Source organism: Salvia miltiorrhiza, chromosome 3 (assembly GCF_028751815.1).
Source record: "Salvia miltiorrhiza cultivar Shanhuang (shh) chromosome 3, IMPLAD_Smil_shh, whole genome shotgun sequence".
Taxonomy (NCBI): domain Eukaryota; kingdom Viridiplantae; phylum Streptophyta; class Magnoliopsida; order Lamiales; family Lamiaceae; genus Salvia; species Salvia miltiorrhiza.
In genome coordinates, this window is record NC_080389.1 from 62,145,633 (window position 1) to 62,172,584 (window position 26,952).

General features: G+C 36.0%; 4 protein-coding genes across 4 annotated transcripts in view; all 4 read left to right on the forward strand.

The window, feature by feature from the left end:
• LOC131015234 (probable glycosyltransferase At3g07620) overlaps positions 1–26,952 on the forward strand; it is a 1,181,237-nt gene that overhangs the window by 617,401 nt on the left and 536,884 nt on the right. The window lies entirely within an intron of this gene.
• On the forward strand, positions 1,969–5,687 carry LOC131019129 (receptor kinase-like protein Xa21). The gene is made up of 4 exons (XM_057947815.1): positions 1,969–2,890; positions 3,094–3,183; positions 3,258–5,249; positions 5,344–5,687. Exons 1-4 carry the CDS (start codon positions 1,969–1,971, stop codon positions 5,685–5,687), a joined length of 3,348 nt encoding a protein of 1,115 aa, XP_057803798.1.
• LOC131019130 (receptor kinase-like protein Xa21) lies at positions 9,514–13,880 on the forward strand. Its single transcript, XM_057947816.1, has 5 exons — positions 9,514–10,420; positions 10,495–10,597; positions 10,752–12,769; positions 12,863–13,213; positions 13,317–13,880. The coding sequence occupies exons 1-4, from the start codon at positions 9,514–9,516 to the stop codon at positions 13,204–13,206; spliced, it is 3,372 nt and encodes a 1,123-aa protein (XP_057803799.1). The 3' UTR covers positions 13,207–13,213; positions 13,317–13,880.
• Positions 19,566–23,281, forward strand: LOC131019131 (receptor kinase-like protein Xa21). Its single transcript, XM_057947817.1, has 4 exons — positions 19,566–20,472; positions 20,547–20,768; positions 20,845–22,836; positions 22,938–23,281. Exons 1-4 carry the CDS (start codon positions 19,566–19,568, stop codon positions 23,279–23,281), a joined length of 3,465 nt encoding a protein of 1,154 aa, XP_057803800.1.

The following is a 26,952-nucleotide window of genomic DNA, read 5'->3' on the forward strand; positions in this document are numbered from 1 at the left end:
CGGCTGGTTTGGGTTGCGAGGGAGAAGGGAGTCAAGGGCCGGCGGCGAGGCGTGCACTGGTGTGGGTGTGCGCGTGTGTTATGTGTAGGGGTGTAATCGAACCGAGCCGAACCGAATAGGTGTGTTCAAGTTTGGTTTGTTTAGTATCGAATCGAATCCCGAACTTTACTTACCGAATACTTTGAGTATCACGAGCCTATACGAACTTTCTAAATTTTTTATTTTTATTCATTTTCTTATAACAAACAAAATTAGTTAGAGATTTAATACAATTATTATTAATTTTAGTGCATAAATATAAGTTGTATCTATTAATAATTTATATTTTTCAAGTTGAATCACTTGACGAACATGTTCACGAGCTAACGAGCCAAATACTATCAAGCTCAAGTTTGATTTGTTTATTTATCGAGTTTCTCTAAATGAATTTGAACGAGTTTTTTTCGATCCAAGCTCGGAATAATTCACGAGCGACTTAGTTTGTTTACAGCCCTAGTCATGTGTGTGTTTTTCTTTGAAACGGTGTCGCGTGTGTGTTTTAAGAGAGGAGATGAAGGGGAATTAGGGTGGGCCTCTTGGGCCAATTTATTTTAAGATTTGGGCTCTTCTCATTTTATTTATAATGGGCTGTGATTTTTATTTATTTAGTTGGGCTCAAATTTATTAAAACCAGCCTATGTTTTTTTTTTAATTGAGCTGGGCCTTATTTGTCAATTAAAAGAACATGGGCTGCCTTCAATTTTTTTTTATTTTATGCTAGTAGTATACATTTAAAAAAAAAAAAAAAAAAAAATTGGACTCCTAATAATAATAGTATACATAATTAAGAGGATATAAATTTTTTTAGGCCCCTAAAAATTATGAGCACTGGGCGATCGCCCTCAGAGACGGCCCTACACGGGCCGACGTACTATTAAGAGAATGAAAGAGTCAAATGAAAACTAAATGTTGATGACCTGTTCTTATCTTGAATAAGCAACGAGGCCATGTATTGACTAATTTTAGGCTTTTAGCTGACAATATTGACAATTTCCCAGCTTCAGCACTTATTAGATTTTAACTGTTTTCAAACACTTGCTTCACAAATTAATAACTATAAAATGATTTTGCTAATTAATGTAACAAACACAGAAACATTTAGTTCTAGTATTTCTGTTCTCCTAGCTATTATTGGAATATAACATGAAATCTAAAACATAAAAGTTTATTTCTTGAGTAGCAGCTGTTCCATAAGAAAGTTGATGTTCCTTTGAATTCTTAGGGAGCACAAATAGCAGTGGTCGGGTTTTTCTTTGTTTTTGTTTTATTTATTCTTTTTTATCTTTCTTGAAAGCAACAATTCAAGAATTCCTGTTCATTTGGGCAGATCGATTGGTTGAATATCTAATTTTAAGTCCATCCATATATAGCACTCAGCTAGTAATTTCCAGTAAAAATGAAAAGCTGAAAAAACAACTAGTTAATTTAGTTGCAAATAGCTCTCAAAAAAGAAAGAAAAAATTAATTGCTGGTTCAATGAACATGAACTTCTAGAAGACCCATTAATATATATATAGTGGTAATTAAGGAAAGATGTTTTTCGAGGTAAGAATATGTAAGTGAATCTGCTACAACCATCAAGGCTAGGAGGCAACTGCCTCTCAGTTGATGCTGTACAACACAATTTTTAAGTCTTCGTCTGCGTCTCCGTCTGTGTCTCAGTCTCTTTAAGTGACTGGGGCCGACTTTTGTACTCCGCAACCTCAAGTCTTCGTTTTTGTCTCAGTGTCTTTAAGTGATTGGGGCCAACATTTGTATGGACTTGACTCAAAAGCCACACCCATCAAGACTCTCAAGTCAAGCAAGTCTTCCATTAATTTCTATGGACGACTTGACTCAAAAGCCACACCCATCAAGACTCTCAAGTCTTGTAATATTTCTGTATATAGCTTGCAGTTAATTATCATAATACAATCACAATTTGCAGCCATGGACAAAAAGCTTCATTGCATTTTTGCTTATGCATTCCTAATCACCATAACCTTCCCAATGCTTTCTTCTGAATCCAAACAACCTCTGAGCCTTGCAACTGATCAAACTGCCCTTCTTTCACTCAAACAACACATCACCTCCGACCCTTCTCTTTTACTCGCAACTAATTGGACCAACTCGAGCTCCGTCTGCACCTGGATTGGCGTCACTTGCAGCTTGCGCCACCACAGAGTAGCTGCCTTGAATCTCTCCAACATGGCTCTCTCCTCCACCATTCCACCGCAGCTCGGACACCTCTCCTTCCTCGTCTCCCTCGACCTCTCCAACAACCATTTCTATGGTGATTTGCCACACCAACTGTCTCTCCTTCGCCGTTTGAAGTTCATATCTTTCCGACTCAACAACTTCACCGGAGACATCCCTCCGATGTTGGGTCAGTTACCAAAATTAGAGTACTTGAATTTACGCAACAACAACTTCATAGGTTCCATCCCAAAATCGCTCTCAAACCTCACAAACCTACGATTTCTTTCCTTATCTTTCAATTCTCTAAGTGGAGAAATTCCAAAAGAGTTTGGGAGACTTCAAAGTCTACAAACTCTGTATGTTGAAAATAATCATCTCTCCGGTGCTATACCATCAGCCATATTCAACATATCGACCTTGGTGACTATAGGTTTGACAGGCAATGAATTGAGTGGAAGTCTTCCAACAGACATGTGCCGTAATCTTCCATTTCTTACTGTGCTTGGTCTTTCTTTAAATCAGCTGAGTGGCGTGATTCCCACAAATCTATCCCAATGTTCACGGCTTGAGGTGTTGAGCCTCTCTGTAAACTCTTTTAGTGGGGAGATACCTTCAGAAATCGGCTACTTAACATCTCTTCAGTTTTTGGCTCTTGGTGCTAACAATTTGAATGGTATGGTTCAAGTTCTCATCTCATAAATTTGTGTAAATGAGATTTTATTAGTTTCATGACACTTTTTTTGCCAGGAATACTACCACATGAGATTGGCCATCTTCAGAGTCTGCTTACTTTTGCTGCTGAACAGAATGAGATTGCGGGCTGAATTGATTTCAATATTTTCATGAATATGTCTTCTCTGCAAATCATAAATCTAGGGCGCAACAAATTCACGGGGAACCTTTCAAGGGATGTTGGGAATATTACCATGCTAACAAATTTACAGCTCCAGGAAAACCATTTCACAGGTACAACAGAGCAATTTTCATGTAAACTGTATGTTTAGCTACAATATGTGTTTTTGAAATCTCATGTTTTGCAGGGCTTATTCCCACTGAATTTGGCCAACTTTACCATTTGGAGATATTATCATTAGATTCGAACAGCTTAAGTGGTTCGATTCCACATGAGCTCTTTAACATTTCAACTCTTCAGATTCTTTCACTTGTCGTCAATGCTCTGTCAGGGGTTCTTCCAACCCATTTATGCCATGCCTCTCCCTTTCTCGAAAAACTTCTTCTTGGCGGAAATTCTATCACCGGAGCAATACCCAACTCCATCTCTAACTGTTCTCAACTCATAAATCTCTCACTTCCTGAAAACAAATTCAGTGGTTATATACCTACTAATCTCGGCAACCTAAAGAATCTCCAACGTCTTACTCTGTTCAGCAACAATCTTACCCAGGCACCATCGTCTTCCTTCATTACTTCATTGACAAATTGCAGGTCTCTAACATATTTGGCAATTGCTGATAATCCTCTATACGGCATCATTCCTGCTTCTGTCGGGAACTTATCTTCCTCACTTCGAACATTCGGTGTCGACAACTGCAAATTCAGTGGTAGCATTCCTGTTGGAATAGGCAATCTAAGCAATATGATGGAACTGAGTTTATCTGGGAATGAGTTATCTGGTAATATTCCACTAACTATAAGCCTTTTGCATGAACTTCAAGGATTATATCTATCTGATAACATGTTGGGAGGCTCAATACCACATGATATATGTGATCTATTCAGCCTCGATACTTTAGTTATGAGCCATAATCAAATTTCAGGCCCAATTCCTAAATGTCTGGGTAATGTCTCTTCTTTAAGAAATCTTGGTCTACACTCCAACATTTTGAATTCTAGCATACCATCAAGCTTATGGGGCCTAAAAGATTTGATCATTCTACGCTTGTCCTCAAATTCGTTAAATGGGTCACTACCTCTAGAGATGAGTAACTTAGGAGCAGCTATCTATATAAACCTATCGATGAATCAGTTGTCAGGGTCAATTCCGACGAATATTGAAAAGTTGCAGAATTTGGTTAATCTGTCTTTGGCAAATAATAGACTAGAAGGTTCTATTCCTGTGTCTATGGGAAGCATGATCAGTTTGGTAAATCTCGACTTGTCATACAACAACCTCTCTGGTTCAATTCCAAAGTCTTTAGAAGTACTTCAACACCTCAACAACTTTAATGTCTCTTTCAATAGTTTAAGTGGAGAAATTCCTAATGGAGGTTCTTTTAGAAACTTCACTATGGATTCTTTTAAGGGTAATGAGGCATTGTGTGGAGTCCCCAAGTTCCATGTCCAGATTTGCTCTTCAATTTCTAATCACATATCAAAGAGAAAGAAGGTGGAACGAGCTTCATTTATTGTTTTTGGGGTTGTGGCTTTCATCTCAGTTGTTTCTTTGGCCTTTATAATTGTCATAAACAAAAGGAAAGATAAGACGACTAGAGAAGTTGATGAGTTGATATTCATTGTGCCGGAAAGAATCTCTTATTATGAACTGCTGCAAGCAACGGAAAGATTCGATGAAAGCAATTTACTTGGCACTGGGAGTTCTTGCTCTGTTTATAAAGGAATTCTTAACAATGGGAAGGATATCGTTGTCAAGGTGTTTAATATGCAGCTAGAAGGTATTTCAAGAATATTTGATGTCGAATGTGAGATACTACGTAGCATTCGACACAGAAACCTAACAAGCGTCATAAGCAGTTGCTCCAATGAAGAGTTCAAGGCATTAGTACTTGAATATATGCCAAAGGGAAACCTTGAAAAATGGTTATATTCCCACAACTATTGCTTGAATATGATGGAAAGATTGAATATAATGATTGATGTTGCATCTGCTCTGGAGTATCTTCACCACGGTTATTCAATGCCCATTGTCCACAGCGACTTGAAGCCTAGTAATGTGCTGTTAGATGAAGACATGGTTGCCCATGTAAGCGACTTTGGGATAGCAAAGTTGTTATGCGATGGAGATAGCTTTGTGTTAACCAACACGCTAGCAACATTGGGTTACATCGCTCCAGGTGAAGTTTCTCTAAATATATTGATTGCACTTCACTTTCAATCAATTAATTGTGTCTTCCTTACTACATACATCATGTTTTTTTTTTGTTCTAGAGTATGGCTTGGAAGGGCTAGTTTCAACAAGGTGTGATGTGTATAGCTACGGGGTGATGTTGATTGAAACTTTTACGAGAAAAAGGCCTAGTGATGATATGTTTTGCGGAGATATGAGCTTAAAGAGATGGGTAGAACTCTCACTTTCGGATGTCCCTGAAGAAGTGATAGATGCCAACTTAGTCATGAATTTGGAAGAAGAAATGATTGACAAGAGTATGCAGTGTGTATCATCCATACTTGAGTTGGCTCTGAAATGCTCCGCGGACTCTCCCGTGGATAGAATCAACATGAAACAAGCACATGCAGAGTTGCAGAAAATCAAACATCGATTTTCCCAATGAGATTCAAGTAAGCTATTTTAAAGTTCTATGTTATTTCTAAAAGCATATTCATATCCCAAATTTCTATGGCAAAGTTAGCTAATGAAGTCTTCTTCATTTGGTGGCTTTGATGAGGCATGTAGTGTCGAAGATTTTGAAGAGGCTGTAGATGCTAATTGGGGTGAGGCAGTGGATAGTTGTGAGGTGGATGACATAAAGAATGGAAAATGTTGTTCTTTATTATTGTCATTGTACTTGTCTTTTAATAAAAAAATTCCTAAAATGTATGGAATGCCTAAATAAAAAATTCGGCCCCCGTCAAAGTTCAGCCCCCCGAACTAAATTCCTGACTCCGTCACTGGATATTCCTCTTTGTGGGGAATAGTTAGTGATGCTTAGTTGTTTATATTCTGGCCAACAGAACAATATTTGCATTGACCAAAAGCTCACACTTTAATTTAGAAGGTATGCTATATCTGGAATAATTGTCTCTCTGTTTCTTCCTTTGCATTATCCAGTAGTATTCTATCTTTTCAAGAGCTTTATTCCGGAGATGCCGCGCAGGTCATATAATATGCTCACTTTGTCACACTGAACATGAGGTTGGTTTCACTCATTTTACTCTATACTCATTCATCTTCATCATGAATAAGAATTTGGAAACCTCCACACTACCTGCATTGAAGCATGGCTGCTAGAAGTCTAGAACTGTTCTGTCTCAGTTAAGCTGAATATAGTTACTAATGTCAAACATGTATATAGAAGTTGAAAACATATATAATACGAGAAAATGGGGAAGAGAAGTTCAAATATGTCTTGGCCTGCTGGACTTGCAAATGAGTTAGGCAAGATTGGTCTTATTTATGGGTTGGGGAAGAGGTTGCCTGTTCTCAGATTAATAATGTTTTAATTCTTTTTGGGGATTTTTCCTTCTTTTTAATTCTCTATCAATCTCTTATTTTGTTGGTTTGGGTGTGTTACTCAACAAGTTTGCATAAATTGTGGGGTGTGCATGGGAAGATACTATATATTGTGGAAGTCGCAAGCTGTATGATGCATGATGGTTGTGAGTAGGAAGTATCTTCCTGTATGCATGCTGATCTATTGTTGTTAGTAGAGTTCGCGTCCCATTATAAATGTGTAGAGGAAAATAAAGTGTTATATGGACCCTACTGCTTTAAATGGAGGTGGAAATGAAATTGTGAACAACCCAAAATAGCAAAAATGGAAACGATATCGTGGACGGAGGGAGTATGTGGTTTGTTTTGCGTTCCTTAAACTAACTTCTACAGTAATCTGCACAAATCCAATCTTAATTATTATCTTCTTGTTTTTATGGCCTTAATTAGTTTGCTTAGATCATCTTGTTGCTGAAGCGCACAATGTTTCTATATATTTCATCACTGTTCTTGCCTAGCTGACTAAACGTGGTTTTTTAGTATCAATTTGGAGTTTTCGATTGTTCGCGAGTTTTTTTTGTTTTTGTTTTTGTTTTGCAAGCTCACTATATTATTGAATGATTTTTTCTTGGGACCATTTCCACTAAACTTTTTTTAACAAAGAGGCCAAACCAAGGCCTCTCAAAGGGTTTATGGTTTATAAATAAGTTGAATTTGTGCACTGAAATAAGTCAATTTGTTAGTTTCACAAATTTAAGAAAAGTTATAACTCTATCTAGGAGTATAAATTTTAAGCCCATCGAACACGTGCATGCTAAACAATCTTATAAATTGAAAATTAAATCAAACTTGGATTCTTTTAATTAATGTATCGAATACTCTAATATGAAATTTAATATGACCCTACTTAATTACACACGTAATTCCATTGCATCACTAATTACTACCTTTCAAGACAAACCTCAAGAAACACTTATTAAGAACCTAAAGTAACTGTCTGAAACACGAAGCTCCACTATCATTCATGCCATTTAGTCACCTAAGAAAAATATTAAGACTCGGGGGGTGTTTTCAATTCAGATTCTATATATATATATATATATATATAAAATTGTATTTCAAATGTCTATAGGTATTCAATTCAGATTTTAAAAAGTCCTTAAAAGTCTATTGGTATACAATTATTTGTAGATCTAATCAAGTTAAATGATACTAAAATTAAGTTATAAGAGCCTGAAAATTAGTAAGAATAATGGTTGAATTGGATAAGTAGTCATAGGTTAACGGTTTTTTTATGTTATCTATGTACCTCTGCAATATATATATATAGTGATATTATGTATGAGTGCGCTCACACTTACGGGGAAAAAAATCCTTATATGATGCGCTCATACATAACAAAAAAAATATCATTATTTATATATATCTATTATACATAACTTTTTTTGCCGTTATAAAAGAATTCACAACTATGAGCTCTTAAATTATTAAGTGTCAGAAACAAAAATATTTTATATTTTTCAAAAAGTTATTTTATACTAGTATTATCTAAATAGTTTATTAAAACTCGATATGTTATATCTTGTCAATGACATTTAACATAAACATAAATTAAAAATAGAAAAAAAAAATTATAATTCTCCATTCAAAATACAATATGTAAAGAAAAGTTAAATTGGCAACCCAAATTATCAACAAATAAAATCCAGCCCATATACAACATGCTGAAAATTCAACCCAAAAAACAGCCCCAAGTCCAACCCATATTATATAGTAGTATATTCCATTTGTCGCATTAAGACAACAAATAAATAAGATACATAATTTCATTAATCAACACATACTATTTCATTAATCAACACATACTGCAATTCCATTAAAATAAATACAACAGTTGGCAAAACCAATGAACGTTAGAACACATATCATGTTTAATTGGTATATGAACTCATCATGCCCTTTTAAACTCCCCTCCATCAGCTATCATATTCTTTGTAAACTTATTGCTTTCTTTTTTCAACAACATGCTTTGTTTGCAAATTTTGTGTAAACTGATTTTATATATATACACCAAAGAAACAACCCCATTCATATGCGATATTATAAACTCAAATGAGCAAAAGTTGAATATATTTTACAACCAATATAAGCAGTACATATGTTTTCTTTTCATTTAGCTGGCCCAATGTTTTTTTTTTTTTTTTTAATTGGGCTGGGGTTTGTAATATTATTTGGGCCCGTTTCATTTTATTTAGCTGAGCCTTATTTCTTTACAGAATTGGGCCGATGCATTTCAGATTTTGGGCTGTGCATATTTGTGTTTAAACGGACCACCTTGATTATTTAATTAGACTATCATTAATTTAATTAATGATTTTTAAAGTATAATTTAATAATATTATATTATTATGTGCATAGTTTAAGTAATTATTTATTATATGTTTGAAGCATGACATGAAATTGAATTTGCACAAGTAGAACTGTAGAAGTATGATGTGGCTGCTTCTTATCTCCATTGTATAGTTTTGAAGTGTGGATATACCTTTTTACTGATTCCTGCTCACTTTAAATTCTCCTTTTGCAAGTGGGACTTTTCTCAATCCAAAGTTTGATTCTATATATCTGTTTCTATATAATCAATCGAGATATAAGGATTTAGTTTGCATTTCTATATCGATCAAGTCTTCGTCTGCGTCTGCGTCTGCGTCTCAACCTCAAGTCTACTTTAAATTATCCTTTTGCAAGTGCGTCTGTTTGTCTCAACCTCAAGTCTTCGTCTTCGTTTTGTCTTCGTCTCAAACGAAAAAAACAAAAAAACAAAAAAGACGTCAAAAGCCACCACCCGTGAAGACTCTCAAGTCTTATAATATTTGTGTATATATGATGATTATTGGATGCATTTATTAGCGACTTAATTATCATAATACAATCACAATTAATTTGCAGCCATGGACAAAAAGCTTTATTGCATTTTGCAGTATGCATTCCTAATCACCATAACCTTCCCAATGCTTTCTTCTGAAGCCAAACAACCTATGAGTCTTGCAACTGATCAAACTGCCCTTCTTTCACTCAAACATACATCTCTTTTACTTGCAACTAATTGGACCAATTCGAGCTCCGTCTGCAGCTGGATTGGCGTCACTTGCAGCTTGCGCCACCACAGAGTATCTGCCTTGAATCTCTCCAACATGGCTCTCTCCGCCACCATTCCACCGCAGCTCGGACACCTCTCCTTCCTCGTCTCCCTCGACCTCTCCAACAACCATTTCAATGGAGATTTGCCACACCAACTGTCTCTCCTTCGCCGTTTGAAGTTCATATCTTTCCGACTCAACAACTTCACCGGAGACATCTCTCCGATGTTTGGTCAGTTACCAAAATTAGAGTACTTGAATTTAAGCAACAACAGCTTCATAGGTTCCATCCCAAAAACTCTCTCAAACCTCACAAACCTACAATTTCTTGACTTAAATTCCAATTCTCTAAGTGGAGAAATTCCAAAAGAGTTGGGAAGACTTCAAAGTCTGAAAACTCTGTATGTTCAATCCAATCATCTCACCGGTGCTATACCATCAGCCATATTCAACATATCGACCCTTGTATCTATGGCCTTCACAGACAATGAATTGAGTGGAAGTCTTCCAACAGACATGTGCCGTAATCTTCCAACTCTTACTGTGCTAAGTCTTTCTGACAATCAGCTGAGTGGCACGATTCCCTCAAATCTATCCCAATGTTCACGGCTTGAGGTGTTGAGCCTCTCTTACAACTCTTTTAGTGGGGAGATACCTTCAGAAATCGGCTACTTAACATCTCTGCAGTTGTTATATCTTGGTGCTAACAATTTGAATGGTATGGTTCAAGTCCTTATCACATAAATTTGTGCAAATGAGATTTGATTAGTTTCATGACATTTTTTTTGCCAGGAATACTACCACATGAGATTGGCCATCTTCAGAGTCTGCTTACTTTTGCTGCTGAAGGCAATCAGATTGCGGGCTCAATTGATTTCAATATTTTCATGAATATGTCTTCTCTGCAAACCTTAACACTATGGCGTAACAAATTCACGGGGAACCTTTGAAGGGATGTCGGGAATATTACCATGCTAACAGAGCTACATCTCCATGAAAACCATTTTACAGGTACAACAGAGTAATTATCATGTAAATTGTCTATTTAGCTACAGTTTTGAAATCTCATGTTTTGCAGGGCTTATTCCCACTGAATTTGGCCAACTTTATTTGGAGTCATTATTACTACAGTCGAACAGCTTGAGTGGTTCGATTCCACATGAGCTCTTTAACATTTCAACTCTTCGGATGCTTGCACTTGGCGACAATGCTCTGTCAGGGGTTCTTCCAACCCATTTATGCCATGCCTCTCCCTTTCTTGAAAGATTGATTCTTGGCATAAATTCTATCACTGGAGCAATACCCAACACTATTTCTAACTGTTCTCGACTCACAATTCTCTCAATTCCTGAAAACAAATTCAGTGGTTATATACCTACTCATCTCGGAAACCTAAGACTTCTCCAATTTCTTTCTATATTCGGCAACAATCTTACCCAGGCACCATCTTCTTCCTTCTTTACTTCATTGACAAATTGCAGGTCTCTAATTGGTTTCGATATTTCTGATAATCCTCTAAATGGTGTCATTCCAGCTTCTGTCGGGAACTTATCTTCCTCACTTCAAACATTCGCTGCCGACAACTGCAAATTCAGTGGCAGCATTCCTGTTGAAATAGGCAATTTAAGCAGTTTGATTACATTGTATTTGCCACGCAATGAGTTATCTGGTAATATTCCACTAACTATAAGCCATTTGCATGAACTTCAAGGATTATATCTGCTTGATAACATGTTGGGAGGCTCAATACCACATGCTATATGTGATCTATTCAGCCTCAATACTTTAGTTATGAGCTATAATCAATTTTCAGGCCCAATTCCTAAATGTCTAGGGAATGTCTCTTCTTTAAGAAATCTTGGTCTAGACTCCAACATTTTGAATTCTAGCATACCATCAAGCTTATGGGGCCTAAAAGATTTGATCAATCTAGACTTGTCCTCAAATTCATTAAATGGGTCACTACCTCTAGAGATGAATAACTTAGGAGCAGCGATCTATATAAATATAGCAATGAATCAGTTGTCAGGGTCAATTCCGAGGAATATCGGAAAGTTACAGAATTTGGCTAATCTGTCTTTGGCAAATAATAGACTAGAAGGTTCTATTCCTGTGTCTATGGGAAGCATGATCAATTTGGCAAATCTCGACTTGTCGTACAACAACCTCTCTGGTTCAATTCCAAAGTCTTTAGAAGCACTTCAACACCTCGACTACTTTAATGTCTCTTTCAATAGTTTAAGTGGAGAAATTCCTAATGGAGGTTCTTTTAGAAACTTCACTATGGATTCTTTTAAGGGTAATGAGGCATTGTGTGGAATCCCCAAGTTCCATGTCCAAATTTGCTCTTCAATTTCTAATCACAGATCAAAGAGAAAGAAGGTGGAACGAGCTTCATTTATTGTTTTCGGGGTTGTGGCTTTCATCTCAGTTGTTTGTTTGGCCTTTATAATTGTCAAAAACAAAAGGAAAGATAAGACGACTAGAGAAGTTGATGAGTTGATATTCATTGTGCCGGAAAGAATCTCTTATTATGAATTGCTGCAAGCAACGGAAAGATTCGATGAAAGCAATTTACTTGGCACTGGGAGTTCCTGCTCTGTTTATAAAGGAATTCTTAACAATGGGAAGGATATCGTTGTCAAGGTGTTTAACATGCAGCTAGAATGTATTTCAAGAATATTTGATGTCGAATGTGAGATACTACGTAGCATTCGACACAGGAATCTGACAAGCGTCATAAGCAGTTGCTCCAATGAAGAGTTCAAGGCATTAGTACTTGAATATATGCCAAAGGGAAACCTTGAAAAATGGTTATATTCCCACAACTATTGCTTGAATATGATGGAAAGATTGAATATAATGATTGATGTTGCATCTGCTTTGGAGTATCTTCACCATGGTTATTCAATGCCCATTGTACATAGCGACTTGAAGCCTAGTAATGTGCTGTTAGATGAAGACATGGTTGCCCATGTAAGTGACTTTGGGATAGCAAAATTGTTATGCGATGGAGATAGCTCTGTGTTAACCAACACGCTAGCAACATTGGGTTACATCGCTCCAGGTGAAGTTTCTCTGAATATATTGATTGCACTTCACTTTCAATTAATTAATTGTGGCTTCCTTACTGAATACTCCATGATTTTTGTTGTTCCAGAGTATGGTTTGGAAGGGCTAGTTTCAACAAGGTGTGATGTGTATAGCTACGGGGTGATGTTGATTGAAACTTTTACGAGAAAAAGGCCTAGTGATGATATGTTTTGCGGAGATATGAGCTTAAAGAGATGGGTAGAACTCTCACTTTCGGAGATCCCAAATGAAGTGATAGATGCCAACTTAGTCAGGAATTTGGAGGACGAAATGATTGGCAAGAATATGCAGTGTGTATCATCCATACTTGAATTGGCTCTTAAATGTTCTGCCGACTCTCCCAGGGATAGAATCAACATGAAACAAGCACATGCAGAGTTGCAGAAAATTAAACACCGACTTTCCCAATGAGATTCAAGTAAGCTATTTCAAAGTTCTATGTTATTTCTAAGATAATATTGTTCTATTACGATTTACTGATTTTCCCAATGATATTCGTGTTTCACATATCTTTCGTGAAGGGAACCAAGTTGCTGACATAATGGCAAATCCAAATACTCTGACCGGTTGGTGGAATCATGCTATTCCCTTGATTGAGGAAGCCGTTCAAAAGGATATTCATATCCCAAATTTCTATCGCAAAGTTAGCTACTGATGTCTTCTTCTTTTGGTGGCTTTGATGAGGCATGTAGTGTTGAAGATTTTGAAGAGGCAGTAGATGCTAATTGGGGTGAGGCACTGGATAGTGGTGAGGTGGATGACATAATGAATGGAAAATTTGGCTTGGTCCTTTTGTTGGTTTTTGCTATCATTGTTAATTTGTTCTTCTTGTTTCTGTTTTTTTTTTTCTCGTTGTAATAGACGAGTACTCTTTTTCCTTTACTGGTATTTTTTTCATTGGATTTTCGCCAGAAATGTTTTAATGAGGCTCGGCCCTTAGTTAGCGACTTTGTGCTTTCAAGGGTTTGTTAGCGACTTTGTGCTTTCAAGCGTTTGTTAGGTTTTCTTATTCCAAATATATAACTGAGTTAGCAAAGTCATGTTATCTAGTATGTTGATAGAAATTTTATTTCTATTTATTATCACTATTAGTTAAGTCATGAATTTATTCCGGCTTGTGAAGTGGGTTTAATCTAGATATTATAACAGCAAAACGAATTAAATCTTCGGATTTAATTTAGAATTATTTTACAGCCTATTGATTTTGGCAAGACTGGAAAACAGATATTGTAATACGAGATTTATTAGAATAGTCCGTTACAAACACGCGATGTTAGCAAACCCGAATCTATTATTATATGAGATGCAGAATGGCAAACACATAAGGATTTTATTTCATAGATCACCTCAACCTTTTATCACTTACAATCAACTTTGATTCCTACTCCCTACCATCCTACTACACCAACTCCCAACAGCTCACTTTCCCATCAGCCAAACCTCCCTTGCCCTCCTTCTTTAGTGCTTCATCAACCAAAGAGAAACAAAGAGCCTATTCATTGCTCTGCCTACCTTGAAGGAGGTAAGTTATTGTCTGTGATTATCCACACCTGCATTTATTGAGAAGAATAAGTATGATTATTTCAGTTAATCCTTCATTTACTTCAACTCAGCAGCCAACCAACACAATTATACTATCTCAGTCTACTCCCTCCTGTTATACGATTCCTTTAAAGAATGCATAGCATCATCAGTTATAGATAAGGTAGCAAAACCAAACCATAGACTGCGCTTATGCATTGAATACCGAATGTGAGTGGCACATTACATTCACAGAAATTAGAAACCACTTCGACAAACCAAATGAAATACAAGACGAAACAACGAGATTTACGTGGTTCGGGAAAACCCCTACGTCCACGGGAGAGTGAGCCTCTGTTATTGAATCAAGATCGAAAGAGAATTACAATCACACAACCCTCACCAATTAGAAAAACTGGATCAAAGAAAAGAAACACACAACTCTCTTACAGATGCTCTTTTCTCTCTGTAACTCTACTGAATTAAAAAACACTCTAAGGAAGAAGAAAATCTATACAAAGATCTACGAGCTTAAGCAGTCAAAAGCAACGCTCCAGATCAAAGGCTGCAAATCAACGGCTGTGATCCAGAAGCTTCATAAGTTGAAGCATGCAACGGATATGCCATGCTGTTGCATAACAAACTCTTATTTGCATAAATTGCAAATAAGTCCTCAAACACATATGAAATATGTCATCCCAACCTTCTCCTCAAAAGCATGCAGAGACATTATCATAACACACTTCAACACAAGAACATAGACTACAGACATATGTCTCACAACTTTCATGGCTATTCCTTAGCACACTAGTAAAGACCACACCTTTCTTGAACAAGCAAGGGGTAGAATACAACTTAGCTTTTTGATGATGGTTCCCTTGTTCCTCTCATTTCTGTGAAAATACTTTATACTTGCACACACCCACAAATATACCATCAAGGGAGTTCAACTCGTAAATTTTCAATTCGGGGGTGCTCGAGCCCCCTGGCTTCCCCTGCACTTGTAAAATTGAGTAAGTTTTACATTATATGTAGATCAAAGCTTGAATCTTTCTTTCCTCTATCAATGGAAAAATCAAATTTACCTTGAAAATTAAGGTACTAGCAAGCAGAAACAAGCTCGAGTTAGAGATATAACTAATGATTGCACAAAAGAAGAGAGAGAGAGAGAATTATACATACCCCGATGAATTCTAGCAATAATACAAACTCAACAGATCTTGGTTATATCCCATTCTTGGAGGTCTTCTCAACAGAAAACTGGTAATCCAATGTAATTGATCAGTCTACAGAAACTGTATGTAAATGCAATTGCTACTACTTCTATAAACTAAATTGGCATTCATCTACCAATAGTTCATCACAAATACTACTGTGCAACCGGTTGCACCGTGCAACTGGTTTCCAGAATGACACTACTTTATTCGGAAAATGACACTTGAACATTTTCAAATGACACTACTTCAACATACAAATGACACTTGAAGATCATTTCTATGTTGCACGGTGCAACCAATTGCACGAGAGAGTGCCTCATAGTTCATTAGAGCCCTATCTCCACTTCTCATACACTTCATCATAGTAAGATAATCAAATTTTACAGTGTATCTATTAAATACAGTATGCTTTGGCAAATGAGTTTTACAAAATCAAGCATGAATCAAATCTTCAGAAGCGAAAAGGCCTCCGAAATTTTGAGACCTCTAGCACGAAATTTTGTATTATGATATATCACAATGCTTTCAAATGTTCACATGTATTCTGATATCATTGCTCTATGCAATTCATATTGCTTTCTCATACACAAAATTACCATCATTATTGGTTCTATCAATTTTTCTTATCTAGTGACGCAGTAGAAGCATAGAATAACATACACAATACTAATTGTTGAAAACTTTGGGACCTAGCAGTGGATTGTGTCATGTCTCTAGCTACTCTTTATTCATGCCATCTCCATCAACTAGAGTGAGAGATGTTTAATTTTTTTTGCCCATTTAATTTTTATTAATTGAACCAATGACTAGTTAATTTGGATTGTGATTTAATTAATTAAATTTCTCATTAATTATTTCTCTACAAGTGTTATTATATGCATATAATTGTTTGATTATATGTTTTAATTTATATACTAAAGTCCTACTAATTTATGGAAGAAAAATATTTTTAAGTTGATTTTATGCTCAAGTTGAGTTTTTAAGTAAAAGTCGAGCAAGGGCATTGTTGGAACTCTTAGCCAAGAAAATGAATTTCAAATTTTATTTTGAACCCGGGTGTTGCGAATTTAGTTAGAAATTGATGACAAGTTTTAGGACTATGAGCTTAAGTTGAGAACTTATCTTATACGTCCTCCAGAAGAAGATATATAGGTTCTCTATTAAATTGTTTGGATTGTCTTCAAATCAGGTGAAACTTTATTTACGAAATGTATGTTTGAGCTAATAAGCTCGGTTTTATGAAAAGTTAAAGTTGATGGTTCATGCTTAAAATATTTTTGCTCTCTATTGGTTATTGTTTCTACCAGAACATTGTTGGCTCTTGCAATCAGAATTGTGTACCTACACCAGAACCTGTTGTCTCGAGAGATTCGATGACAACCAGTTGTAGATGAACCAGGAAAATATGAGCTTAGATTATTTTTAGTATGCATGGAATAACTTTTTTTAAAAATATATGTGTTATACTCTTCAAAGCATGAATTATCCTTTCAGAATAGCTTTCAAAATGTTTTTAAATGGCTCAGCCCACTGAGTACATTAGTATTCAGCCCAGCAAATATTTTCAAAACCTTTTGCAGATTGAACAGTTGGTGGTGACGTGTGAGGCTAAGGAAGAGGTTGTTGTTGTTATTTGAAGAACACTTTGTTTTACTTCCGCTGAAATAAATTCACTTGGTGAATATTATCCTATGCCTAACTATCTTGATACTTTCGGATTGTTTTAATCTGAATTCCATTTTCTAATATTTTCCCTAGCGATTGTTTTCCTGCATATATTAATTTCCTAGTATAAAATATCATTTTGGTCTCAGACCTTCGAACTTCCAATCTTGATAGGGAGAATAATTATATTATAGTATTGTACTTGTTAACTTTTAAATACAATGTAATTTTCGATTAATGAAATGATGCTAGACTCTAAGGGCACAATACCCATTTAATTCAAGTAAAGCCTAGTACTCCTGTCACAAAGCCCATTTCTTATTCTCCCGAGAAACTGGGGCATGACAATACTAGTATATCTAAATAGTTTATTAAAACACTGCATAAAAGTTTACTTCTTGAGTAGTTGTTCCATAAGAAAGTCCATGTAGAATATATAAATATTCTAGAATATTCAAGGTTAGGAAGTCTTAAGTAGAATCTAGATTAATCTTAACTAGTAGATAATTCTAGATTCATATGAGGATCTAGAGAGTTTGTACCATTTGTAATCAAGCAAGAGAAGCTAACAAGCTAATAAGAAAAACACCTTATCAAATACACTCTATAGCCTTCTTGGAGACAAGAGCTCCTCTCTAAAATTCATATCTATATTCTACACACACTACACTCACAATATTCATCTTCACCACTTCTCTAAATCACTCACCACACTCAAACCACCATATAATCACCTCCATTTTTCTGATAAACTAAAAGGATTTGTGTTAGGGAAAGGGATAGGAGCAGATTAGTGGTCCCATTCAGTTAGAGAGCAGTAGTACCTTTTACCAGAAAGCTGTATAAGCTAAATACTGAGCTTCCAGTTAGTATGTTTATTTTACAGTTTTGTTTCCTGCTCCCTATTGCATTAGAATTAGATCTACAATTACTCACTTCCTAGTTTTTCTCCTTATTCCACGGTATCCCTGTGTCGGCGGCGGAGCCAGGAATTTAGTTGAGGGGGGGCTGAATTTGTATGGTTTTTTTTTGGGGGCATTTTGTATATTAATTTTAGACATTTTTTTATTAAAATACAAGCATAAAGTAATGGGAAGGACTAAAATAAGAGCATTTCTTAAGATATAAAATAAGAATTATTTTCAGCCCTTAGATCATCAAGATCTACGGTTGATTCGTAATCCTGTTGGATGGATTTATGGTCCTGAGTTCGAATCCCAAAGATAGCAAAAATTTATTTTTCACAATTCATACCTTTATACATCGAATTCATACGTGTTCTACATAAAATTCATACATTAAAAATTGCTCTTATTTCTTATTTTAAGATGTGCTCTCACGGTAGCCCACTCCTAATAGTAATAATATCACACAATATTTTTATAAATTATATAGTTTCAATACACTGCAAAAACAAATTTGGGGCATTCCGTACATTTTAGACATTTTTTATTAAAAGAAAAATGTAATAGTAATAATAACGAATAACATTTTCATAGATTATATAATTTTAAATAACAAAATTAACATTAAATTAAATATATATGCGGGGACATAACAAGTAAATCAACTTTTATAAGACAAAGTTATTTTATAATAGGTATAAACATATATATATATTTAAGAAAAAACAAAATTCAAAATTTGGGTGTCTCCATGTGGCTCCGCCAGGCTGTGTGATATTGCCTTAAATCTAGTGGACCTATTAATTAATATAGTGGTAAGGAAAGATGTTTTTCAAGGTAATATGTAAGTGAATCAACTTCAAGTAAGTCTGCTACAACCATCAAGGCTAGGAGGCAACTGCCTGCCTCTCAGTTCATGATGTACAACACAATTTTGAACAAATGATCATCTCACAACCGCTCACTTAATTAATTAACATCTCATTCCCAAATTAATCAGCAATCGAAATCATAATTAAGTCCATTAACCAGAATACTTATGCACAAGTAGAAGTATATATATATGATGTCACTTGGAAAATTATGCAGCCACAAAGCCCATCCTTGGCTGCTGCTTCTAAACTATATAGTTTTCAAGTGCGGATATACCTTTTTACTGATTCCTGCTCAGTTTTAATTATCCTTTTGCAAGTGGGACTTTAATTTCTCAATCTACTTTTGCAAGTGGTGTTCGTATATCTCAGTCTCTTTAAGTGACTGGGGTCGACATTTGTATAGATCACTACGAGAGAGTAGGTATGGAAATAACATCTACCGAGGACTTCACTCAAACGAATAAAAAAAAAGACAACAAAAGCCACACCCATGAAGACTCTCAAGTCAAGCAAGTCATGTAATATTTGTTTATATATGATCGTTCAGTTATTAGGAACTTATCATAATACAATCACAATTTCCAGCCATGGAGAAAAAGCTTTCTTGCATTTTGCTGTATGCATTCCTAATCACCATAACCTTCCCAATGCTTTCTTCTGAAACCAAACAACCTACGAGCCTTGCAACTGATCAAACTGCCCTTCTTTCACTCAAACATACATCTCTTTTACTTGCAACTAATTGGACCAATTCAAGCTCCGTCTGCAGCTGGATTGGCGTCACTTGCAGCTTGCGCCACCACAGAGTAGCTGCCTTGAATCTCTCCAACATGGCTCTCTCTGGCACCATTCCACCACAGCTCGGACACCTCTCCTTCCTCGTCTCCCTCGACCTCTCCAACAACCTTTTCTATGGAGATTTCCCACACCAACTGTCTCTCCTTCGCCGTTTGAAGTTCATATCTTTCCGACTCAACACCTTGACCGGAGACATCCCTCCGATGTTTGGTCAGTTACAAAAATTAGAGTACTTGTCTTTACGCAACAACAGCTTCATAGGTTCCATCCCAAAATCGCTCTCAAACCTCACAAACCTACAATTTCTTGACTTATCTTCCAATTCTCTAAGTGGAGAAATTCCAAAAGAGTTGGGAAGACTTCAAAGTCTACAAACTCTATATGTTCAATTCAATCGTCTATCAGGTGCTATGCCATCAGCCATATTCAACATCTCGAGCCTTGTAGTCATAGCATTGAGAAACAATCAACTGAGTGGAAGTCTACCAATAGACATTTGCAGTAATCTTCCATTTCTTACTGTGCTAAGTCTTTCTTTGAATCAGCTGAGTGGCACGATTCCCACAAATCTATCCCAGTGTTCACGGCTTGAGGTGTTGAGCCTCTCTGGAAACTCTTTTAGTGGGGAGATACCTTTAGAAATCGGCTACTTAACATCTCTTCGGGAGTTATATCTTGGTGGTAACAATTTGAATGGTATGGTTCAAGCTCTTATCACATAAATATGTGTAAATGAGATTTTATTAGTTTTATGAAACTTTTTTTGCCAGGAATACTACCACATGAGATTGGCCATCTTCAGAGTCTGGTTACTTTTGGTGCTGAACGGAATGAGATTGCGGGCTCAATTGATTTCAATAATATTTTCATGAATATGTCTTCTCTGCAAAACATAAATCTAGGGCGCAACAAATTCACGGGGAACCTTTCAAGGGATGTCGGGAATATTACCATGCTAACATATTTCGGTATCTCGGAAAACCATTTTACAGGTACGACAGAGTAGTTTTCATGTAAATTGGTCTGTTTAGCAACAATCATGTGTTTTTGAAATCTCATGTTTTGCAGGGCTTATTCCCACTGAATTTGGCCAACTTTACCATTTGGAGACATTATACCTACAGTTGAACAGCTTGAGTGGTTCGATTCCACATGAGCTCTTTAACATTTCAACTCTTCGGTTTCTTGCACTTGCCGGCAATGCTCTGTCAGGGGTTCTTCCAACCCATTTATGCCATGCCTCTCCCTCTCTCGAAGAAGTTTATCTTGCCAATAATTCCATCACCGGAGCAATACCCAACTCCATCTCTAACTGTTCTCAACTCACAATTCTCTCACTTGCTGGAAACAAATTCAGTGGTTATATACCTACTCATCTCGGCAACCTAAGGCATCTCCAAATTCTTCAACTGTTCAGAAACAATCTTACCCAGGCACCATCTTCTTCCTTCATTACTTCATTGACAAATTGCAAGTCTCTAACTCTTTTGTCAATTGATGATAATCCTCTAAATGGTATCATTCCAGCTTCTGTCGGGAACTTATCTTCTGCACTTCGAACATTCACTGCCGTGAACTGCAAATTCAGTGGCAGCATTCCTCTTGAAATAGGCAATTTAAGCAATTTGATGGCATTGGAGTTGTCAGCAAATGAGTTATCTAGTAATATTCCACTAACTATAAGCCATTTGCATGAACTTCAAGGATTAGATCTGTCTGATAACATGTTGGGAGGCTCAATACCACATGCTATATGTGATCTATTCCGCCTCGACACTTTAATTATGAGCCAGAATCAATTTTCAGGCCCAATTCCTAAATGTCTGGAAAATGTCTCTTCTATAAGAATTCTTCATCTACACTTCAACATGTTGAATTCAAGCATACCTTCAAGCTTATGGGGCCTAAAAGATTTGAACTCTCTAGACTTGTCCTCGAATTCATTAAATGGGTTCTTACCACAAGAGATAAGTAACTTAGGAGCAGTAATACATATAAACCTATCGATGAATCAATTGTCAGGGTCAATTCCTAGCACTATTGGGAAGTTGCAGAATTTGATTAATCTGTCTTTGGCAAATAATAGACTAGAAGGTTCTATTCCTGTGTCTATGGGAAGCATGATCAGTTTGGCAAATCTCGACCTGTCGTACAACAACCTCTCTGGTTCAATTCCAAAGTCTTTAGAAGCACTTCAACACCTCGACTACTTTAATGTCACTTTCAATAGTTTAAGTGGAGAAATTCCTAATGGAGGTTCTTTTAGAAACTTCACTATGGATTCTTTTAAGGGTAATGAGGCATTGTGTGGAATCCCCAAGTTCCATGTCCAAATTTGCTCTTCAATTTCTAATCACACATCAAAGAGAAACAAGGTGGAACGAGCTTCATTTATTGTTTTCGGGGTTGTGGCTTTCATCTCAATTGTTTCTTTGGCCTTTATAATTGTCAAAAACAAACGGAAAGATAAGATGACTAGAGAAGTTGATGAGTCGATATTCATTGTGCCAGAAAGAATCTCTTATTATGAACTGCTACAAGCAACGGAAAGATTCGATGAAAGCAATTTACTTGGCACTGGGAGTTCTTGCTCTGTTTATAAAGGAATTCTTAACAATGGGAAGGATATTGTTGTCAAGGTGTTTAATATGCAGCTAGAAGGTATTTCAAGAATATTCGATGTCGAATGTGAGATACTACGTAGCATTCGACATAGGAATCTGACAAGCGTCATAAGCAGTTTCTCCAATGAAGTGTTCAAGGCATTAGTACTTGAATATATGCCAAAGGGAAACCTTGAAAAATGGTTATATTCCTACAACTATTGCTTGAATATGATGGAAAGATTGAATATAATGATTGATGTTGCATCTGCTTTGGAGTATCTTCACCACGGTTATTCAATGCCCATTGTCCACAGCGACTTGAAGCCTAGTAATGTGTTGTTAGATGAAGACATGGTTGCCCATGTAAGCGACTTTGGGATAGCAAAGTTGTTATGCGATGGAGATAGCTTTGCGTTAACCAACACGCTAGCAACATTGGGTTACATCGCTCCAGGTGAAGTTTCTCTAAATATATTGATTGCACTTCACTTTCAATCAATGAATCAATTAATTATGTCTTCATTACTGCATACATCATGATTTTTGTTGTTCCAGAGTATGGCTTGGAAGGGCTAGTTTCAACAAGGTGTGATGTGTATAGCTACGGGGTGATGTTGATTGAAACTTTTACGAGAAAAAGGCCTAGTGATGATATGTTTTGCGGAGATATGAACTTAAAGAGATGGGTAGAACTCTCACTTTCGGAGATCCCAGATGAAGTGATAGATGCCAACTTAGTCATGAATTTGGATGAAGAAATGATTGACAAGAATATGCAGTGTGTATCATCCATACTTGAATTGGCTCTGAAATGCTCTGCGGACTATCCCGGGGATAGAATCAACATGAAACAAGCACATGCAGAGTTGCAAAAAATCAAACATCGATTTTCCCAATGAGATTCAAGTGAGCTATTTCAATGTTCTATGTTACTTCTAAGATAACATTGTTCTACTACGATTTACTTATTTTCCCAATGATATTCGTGTTTCACATATCTTTCGTGAAGGGAACCAAGTTGCTGACATTATGGCAAATCCAAATACTCCGACTGGTTGGTGGAATCATGCTATTCCCTTGATTGAGGAAGTCGTTCAAAAGGATATTCATATCCCAAATTTCCATCGCAAAGTTAGCTAACGATGTCTTCTTCATTTGGTGGCTTTAATGAGGCATGTAGTGTTGAAGATTTTGAAGAGGCAGTAGATGCTAATTGGGGTGAGGCACTGGATAGTTGTGAGGTGGATGACATAAAGAACGGAAAATTTGGCCTGGCCCTTTTGTTGGTTTTTGCTATCATTGTTAATTCAGTTCTTCTTGTTTCTGCTTTTTGTTCTTGTTGTAATAGACGAGTACTCTTTTTACTTTAATAGTGATTTTCCCATTAGATTTTCGCCATAAAGGTTTTAATGATGTTCGACCCTTAGTTAGTGTCTTTGTGCTTTCAGTGTTTGCTAGGTTTTCTTTTTCTTTTTTATCCTTTTATATAATTTCTATTTCAACAACTGATGCTCAATCTCTACATATTTTATGTTCTTTAGTTTACATATAATCTTCTTTGTCACAGCTTAAAAGGCGAAATCTTTCTGAACAACGCCTCTGCCCCACCATTCTCACCAACTAAAACAACCCCTCTCAAAAGAGCTCTGAAAATTTTGATATTCCGTTCGCAGCCGAACTCGATCAAGCTGGCCAGAAGCGCAAACCCGATCTTCACACGGCATAGAAGTTAGCAGCAATTGATTGTGATACTCATCGAGCACACTTTCAATTCGACGTCCCATTGGCGCATTTCGTCGAACATGTGGAGGGCAGCTCGGTATTTCCCCCCAACTTTGCCCTGTAACTCAATAATTTGTTATGTGACTATATATCCAATCAAACAGCCTCTTTTCCCCATCGAGATTACTAAAATATACATGATTGGATAACAATATTTTGGTGGGCATATGAACTAAAAGATTACTTATAATCATAAGGATGCTTCGTCATATTTTACTTTCTAGTTATTCCAGAGATGCCGTGCAGGTCATATGCTCACTTTGTAACACTAAACGTGGGTTTTTAGTATTAATTTGGAGCTTCCATTGTTCGTGAGTTTTTCTTGTTTTTTTTTTATTAAATGTTTTTTTTTTTTTTTAGCCAATTATGATGCCTATGCTATTGATATGCGATAGGTCTCACTTCTCACAACTAATGTTGGCCCAACAATTTTCCCTTGAAAATATGTTAGACTGTGTAACATAAATTTATATATTTATTTGCAGAGGACCATTTCCACCAAACCTTTTTAATAAAGGGGCCAAACTAAATGGGTGTTTGGCTAAGTTTATTTTAAAAAATTTATAAGTTTTTGGAGCTTATAAGATAATAGAAGAGCTTATAATTTATAAATTGTCAAAATATTTGAGTAATTGAATTTACACAAAAACTTGGGTACAATTATATGTACAGTACAATCGGGTTGGACCTGCACTCAGATCATGACCCCCCTGATCCTAATCCGCATCATGATTCAAATCGTAAATGACACTATTTTGAGTGTTGGTGCAACCCGATTATACCTAAGACCACCTCTTGAATTTATAAGTTAGTTAAAGAGAGAATTTTTAGTTAGAGAAATAAAAATTGAAGAGAGATGAACTTGAGAGAGCGTATGATAAAAATAAAAAGTTATAGTTAAAAAATATTTATAAAATAATTGTTACATATAAGATAATGAAAAAATAGGCTAAGGTAGAAGAACTTATTTTTACGAGAATTTATAAATTGTTGGAGCTTATTTTTAGAGCTTATAAGTTGTTTAATAACTTATTTTGTCATTATGAAAAAATAGGTTAAGGTAGAGGAACTTATTTTCAAGAGAATTTATAAATTATTGGAACTTATTTTTAGAGCTTATAAATTGTTAATAATTTATTTTGTCAAATACATTTAAAAAGTTTACAAATTTCTAAATAACTTATGAATTATTTTAAAAAGCATAATAAGTTCAGCTAAACACCCCAAGTTGAATTTGTGCAATGTAATAAGTCCCTCGAAGTTTGATGAGTCAATTTGTTAGTTTCACAAATTTAAGAAAAGTTGTAACTCTCTCTAGGAAAATATCATTTTGGTCTCAGACCTTCGAACTTCCGATCTTGATAGGGAGAATAATTATATTATAACGTTGTACTTGTTAACTTTTAAATACGATGTATTTTTTGATTAATGAAATGATGCTCGACTCTAAGGGCACAATACCCATTTAATTCAAGTAAAGCCTAGTAGTCCTGTCACATAGCCCATTTCTTATTCTCCTGAGAAACTGGGGCGTGACAATACTAGTATTATCTAAATAGTTTATTAAAACACTGCATAAAAGTTTACTTCTTGAGTAGCTGTTCCATAGCAAAGTTCATGTAGAATATATAAATATTCTAGAATATTCAAGATTAGGAAGTCTTAAGTAGAATCTAGATTAATCTTAATTAGTAGATAATTCCAGATTCATATGAGGATCTAGAGAGTTTGTAGCATTTGTAATCAAGCAAGAGAAGCTAACAAGCTAATAAGAAAAACACCTTATCAAATACACTCTATAGCCTTGTTGGAGACAAGAGCTCCTCTCTAAAATTCATATCTATATTCTACACACACTACAGTCACAATATTCATCTTCACCACTTCTCTAAATCACTCACCACACTCAAACCACCATATAATCACCTCCATTTTTCTAACACTGTTCCATAAGAAAGTTCATGTAGAATATAGTGGTTTCAATCTTAGGGAGCACAAATAGCAGCGGTTGGGTTTTTCATTGTTTTTGTTTTATTTCTGCTTTTTCATCTTTCTTGAAAGCAACAATTCAAGAAATCCTGTTGATTTGGGCAGATCGGTAGTTAATTATTCCGTCGTTTAATCACAATATATCCATACCAAACACAAGGGAGGCACATACGCACCAAGAAGTTACCAGATAAACTAAAAGGATTTGTGTTAGGGAAAGGGATAGGAGCAGATTTCCCTTTTCTCTCTCGTGTTCTTCTTATTTTTGGAGTAAGTGCTCACTCGAAGAGCACCCATAGTGTTACGATCGTAAACAGGACACGACAAAACTAGTTTGTCACTGTTTTTTCTTTTCTGCTACACTTGAATAATAACCAACTTCACGCATATAGAAGGCCCTTTTTACAGTTTTGTTTCCTGCTCCCTATTGCATTAGAATTAGATCTACAATTACTCACTTCCTAGTTTTTCTCCTTATTCCACGGTAGCCCTGTGTCGGCGGCGGAGCCAGGAATTTAGTTGAGGGGGGCTGATTCCTAGTTTTATATATATATATATACTTGAAAAAAAAAAAATCTCAAAATTTGGGTGTCTCCATGTGGCTCCGCCAGGCTGTGTGATATTGCCTTAAATCTAGTGGACCCATTAATTAATATAGTGGTAATGAAAGATGTTTTTCAAGGTAATATGTAAGTGAATCAACTTCAAGTCTGCCCCAACCATGAAGGATGCTGTAGAACACAAAGTTAATTAACATCTCATTCCCAAATTAATCAGCAATCGGAATCATAATTAAGTC